The sequence below is a fragment of the Lolium perenne genome, chromosome 2, assembly GCF_019359855.2.
Source record: "Lolium perenne isolate Kyuss_39 chromosome 2, Kyuss_2.0, whole genome shotgun sequence".
NCBI lineage: Eukaryota > Viridiplantae > Streptophyta > Magnoliopsida > Poales > Poaceae > Lolium > Lolium perenne.
In genome coordinates this window covers 234,554,568-234,559,779 of record NC_067245.2, presented here as the reverse complement: position 1 = coordinate 234,559,779, position 5,212 = coordinate 234,554,568, and the positions used below count along the sequence as shown (strand labels likewise).

General features: G+C 53.5%; 1 protein-coding gene across 1 annotated transcript; it reads right to left on the bottom strand.

Annotated features, from left to right (window-relative positions):
* Positions 1 to 216: 216 nt before the first annotated feature.
* Positions 217 to 969, bottom strand: LOC127329225 (uncharacterized protein At4g02000-like). The gene has a single exon (XM_051355759.1). The coding sequence runs from the start codon at positions 967 to 969 to the stop codon at positions 217 to 219; it is 753 nt and encodes a 250-aa protein (XP_051211719.1).
* Positions 970 to 5,212: the final 4,243 nt, after the last annotated feature.

Here is a 5,212-nt window from a genome sequence, read left to right as displayed (position 1 = left end):
TTTCCTTGCATCGCTCTCAGCATTGTTCTTGGTAGAATCATCAATAAGAGGCAGCTTTTCAGGACTAGAGGCAGTGTCCTTCTCGTCGTCTTCCTCAGTCAGGGCTGCTTCTTCAGAATTTCTTTTCCTCCCATTAGCGCTATTGGCCATCCCTCTACCAGCAAAACCTCCCCGAAACCGAGCTCTATCCATGGACTGACGCGGAGCAGGCATTGGTTAATTAGCCCTACGTGTCGCCAGCATCCACGTACCATACTGCAACTGTTTTTCCTCCCACACCCCATCACCGCACTCCTCATGGTCATGACCTATAAGCCCACACCTCTTACAGAAAAACGGCATTTTTTCATATTTAACCGCTAGCCTCTTCTTACCCTCCGGGGTAGTAAGGGAGACAAACCTCAGTAATGGTTTAGCAACCTCAATTCTGACCCTTAGTCTCACATAATTTCCTTCAAAAAACAACTTAGGTACCATCTGAACTTCTTTCACCTTGCCAATCCTTCGGGCTAGGTCATCCACCACCTCCTCCTTCCGGTATAGCTCCGGAATTCCATGAATTTGAGCCCAGACAAACAACCCACTGAACACGAACTCCGCTGGGTCACCGAGCCCATCGTAATCCTCCACTAGCAAACCCCAACCCCTAAACGTCCAGGGACCTTGATGAACAACCTTCTTCCAATCTGCCAGACAGTACATCTGGAATAAAAACAGGTTATCGCCCACCTCCCGGCAAACTGGGTCCTTTGCCAAACTCCAGACGCTCTTCATCTTCTCAAACAAAGCCTCTGAACTAAAAGATCTGGAGGTTTGAACTTTACCAATAGCAAGCCACCTCGCCGTTTTACGATACTCCTTCGCCGCCTCCACATCGACCACCACATCATCCAACTCCTCATCGTTCAGCTCTAGGTGGCTCAGCATGTCGTCGATCTCGCCTTCTTTACCTCCCGATCTGCCCTCCATATCCTGACCCGGATCTGCCATCCAACCGAAGCCGGCGTGACCAGAAAAGAACCAAGGAGACGACAGAGGAACACAAACAAGAACCAGAGAACTTGATCCTGGGCGATCAAGGGACCAGACCCAGGCAGGATCACCGCCGGACACGGAACAATCTCACAGGGCGATGGAGGCGCCGCCGGAGCACTAAACCCTAGATAGGGTAGGAAAACGTTTCGTCCTTATGACTGATGTATACACACTTTCTCAGTGAGCTCATGGTAGCAAACCAGTTTGCAACCCTTGGTCCTTCTATTGAAAACATATTAATTTTTGTCATGCAGGTTGTCATATCATCCATTTGAAGGAAAAGTTCCTCATTGTTTGATTTTATAGAATTATTTCTTATATGATGGTGACGATGATTGATGAATATGTTCCCTCTTCTAGATGGCTAAAAAAGAGCTGTTGATCTGAGGCTTACCATGTTCTGTATTTACTAACTATTCAGCAATAGATAGTCATCCGCAAGTATTGCAATCTGAAGCAAGAGAAAACTGTATGCCTACACAATTCAACACATCCAAGAGTACAAAGCAAGAGTGTTTTCTCACATCGTTTAGTAAAGGAAAAACAGGTATATACCGGCACCTAGTGACGCGGCCAAATCAAAATTGTTATATGCACCACAAGGGAAACAATACGCCAATGCAAAAAAATGGCGCGGCAAAACGTGCTTGCAAGCAATATCTGAGTATATCACACAAGGCCACAAGGGCAAGCAAATCAAAATGTTGTACTGTACAGGGCTTTGCACTTTGACAGAACCTTACGGCCGTAGGGATGTGAATGTTTTCTGATCAATGCCAGCGGATTCATGCTGCAAACGGAGATGCCTCCAGATCCAGAACATTACTGAAGAAATACACGGTTCAGACTTGGGACGATGAAACGAGACCTGCTACGGCGACAGGCAGGTGGCCACGTCGGCGGCGGGCGCAGTGGCGGATGGACCACTGGCAATGGAGCGGCCGGCTCCCCCGTTCACGCTGAACAAGGCAGGTGGCGGCGGTGGCGGCGTCGGCGGCGGAGGGATCATCGGCTCAGTGAAGACCTTGAGGACCACGAGGTCTATGTTGGCACCTGGGCCTTTCTTCTCATTTCGGACGGAGGGTGCGGCCTTGTTAATCCGATACTCTTTCATCAGCCACCGTGTCTGCTGCCACCCCACCACCATGCCGTCGCTGCCCACCAGCGCCGCATGGAACTTGAGCCTGCGTCGGAATACGAGGACCTCCCCGTTTTTGATGCGGTACTTCTTCTCGCCGTCGTACTGCACCACCCAGCAGCCGCCGTGCGCCGGCCGCAAACTGGGGGTGGGCTTGGCCGCGAAGAAGTAGCCCCACACCTCCCCGTTCGGCTTCCTGTGGCTGGGCGGGAAGGGCAGCGCGTCCGGGCTCACGGCGAAGACGTCCACGCCCTCCGCGACCAAGTTGGGGGTGACGGCTCTCACGAGGCGGCCGTAGAACGCCTTGGGGCGGAGGTAGTGTGTCATGATCGTAACGCCGCTGGGTACCTTGTTCGCTGGGAACCTGGGCACCACGGGTTCCATGTTCGCGTTGGGGCTGTCGGGCTGCGCGCGGCTCGTGCTGGCCCCGTTCTGGCTGGAGCACGCGGGAGGCGGTGGAGGGGCCATCGGCGTCGCGATGACCTGGGCATGCCGCCGAGGCCGAGGGGCCAGCAGCGTCGCGACGACCTTAGGTGGCGAGGGCGGTCTGATTGAGCGCGGCGGAAGGCTGCTTCCTCCTTCCTGGAACGACTCGCTGCTCTTGTCGTCCGTGGAGCGGGCAGGCGGCGGAGGGAGCGCGTTCTTGCTGTAGACCTTGTGGACCACGCAGTTCATGTTCGCCTTGGGTCCTGGCTGCGCGCCGTGGAAGGCGGCCGCGCCCTTGTTGAGCCGGAACTCCTTCATCAGCCAGTGCTTCGGCTCCCAATTGCGGCCGCTCTGCGACATGACGTGGTACCTGAACCTGCATCGGAGGGCGAGCGGCTGCCGCACGTCGTTGCTGTTCTCGTCGACGTACGCCTTATCTTTGCGGTACGGGAACATCGGGAACCAGCACCCGCCAGGCGCCGAGACCGGCCCACCGGCGGGACGGGCGCCGTAGAAGTAGCACCAAACCTCCCCGTGGTCCTTCCAGTGGGGGTGGGGGTGGCGGAGGAGCGCGTCGGGGGCCGCGGAGAAGACATCCACGCCCTCCGCCACGAGCCCGGGGATGACGTCGCCGCCGAGCGCCTTGGGGACGAGGAAGTGGTCGACGAGGTCCCGGCCCCTGGGCCTGAACACGATGCCCCCGTACGGCTGGTTCGGCACGGGCGGCGCCGCCATTGGAATGGCGAGTTGCGAAAGCGAAGTAGCTAGAAGCCGTGGCGGTTGTGGATTCTGTTGGATTTGGGGGAGAAGAGGAGTTCGGTTGGATTTGGAGGAGAAGAGGATTCGGGGCCTGTATTTATAGGCATGGGGGGTCGTTGTAGAAGCCGACGAGGCAAGCGGCCGGTCGAAGGAAATGCCTCCGCGTCGGCGGCACCGCGGCCTGCGTCTGCTCCTGCTGCTTGGCCATGAGCTGATGCCTGAGAGCATCTCCACTAGTCTCCCCACACAGCCCCCCACGGCCACTTTTTTTCATCCGGACGGCGAAAAACGGTCCAGTCAAGCCCCCGGTTCCTCGTTTTGGTTCGGATTTGAGCCTATTTTCGTCCGGACTTCCCATGCCATCCTCGGTTTCCCGGGGGTCTCCCGGGGACTCTGGATGAAGCTAAACCAACCGCCCACGTCCACGTATCTCCTCTTTCGTCCGGATTCCCCGAGCCATCCTCTTTTTCCCCGAGAAACGCCGCTTGGGGAGCACACGACTGGAAATATACTGCCCCCCAGGCCAAATTTTCGTCCAATCCGGACGAAAATTTCGCCGGATTTGGGCGTGAAGAGCGCCAACGAGTGGGGATGCTCTGAATCCTGATGTATGGCCGTTTGTGTTGGGTGCGTCGGACAGGATTTCGAAATTAGAAGCAGTACAAACATTCTTCTAATCCCCTAAATCCCTCGACAATGTTTGAAGCAGCACAAACATTTGTTGGAGTTGCTCTAAATGCTTTATTGCCAAAAAAGAACGGTCAAAAAATCCACAAACATTCTTCTAATTTTGAAATCCTCGCCATCGCCAAGGCGGATGATCACGCCATGGAGGCGTGGTGGGAGAACTTGGCACATGACGTGGTGTACGAGGTGCACTTCCTCGTGGAGAAGAGGACGCAACGGGAGGCCGAGAAGGTGACGAAGAGGGCAAACAAGGCATTAATTTTGGCGCAGCTCGATGGGGAGACTACCATCGCTGATGACAACCCAAGGTGGGCCAACCTTTGGTCGACCACCGATGTCAGTTCATCGACCGACGAAGAGTAGTTTAGAATTAACTTCATGTTTAATCATATTTTAAGTTTTAGAACATGTAATATATTTGATTTTCAATCTATGTAAAAAACTATCAGTTTTAGGCGTGCAACGTTGTTTGCCATGCTCCAGTAGACGCATAAAAGTTCCACGTGAGATATTGCCCGCGGGCTCCAACGCGCTATAAAACGCAGCAACGCCGAGCCAAAATATTTGAGAGCACCAAATAAAGAAGATACAACTCAGATCCTGGCACAAATTACAACGAGAGGTCTTCCTAGGATGCTCGGGAGTATCGACTGCATGCTTTAGGGTTGGAAATTTCCCATTTTCTTGGCAAGGCCTGTACAAGCACCAGAGAGTGCAATGTCATACTTGAGGCAGTGACTGACTATGACCTCTGTATTTTGCACATTTTGTTCGGCATGGAAGAAACTCACAACGACATTAACGTTGTGCAACGCTCTTCGGTGTTTACAAGGCTAGCTGAGTGACATGCTCTGCCAGTCAACTTCGAGATCAACGGCCACACATAAAACAAGAGGTACTATCTAGCCGAAGACAATTCCATATCCTGCTTTGGAGAAGGAATCTTCTTCTTCAACATGTGGTAAAGCCGTAACATAAATTACAGCGAGGGCACCAAATAAAGAAGATACAACTCGAATCCTGCCATAAATTACAGCGAGAGGTTTTCCTGGGATGCTTGAAAGTTGGGAGTATCACATGCATGCTCTGGGTTGGAAGAATTGTCCATTTTCTTGGCAAGGCATGTACAAGCACCACCAGAGAGTGCAATGTCATACTTGAGGCAGT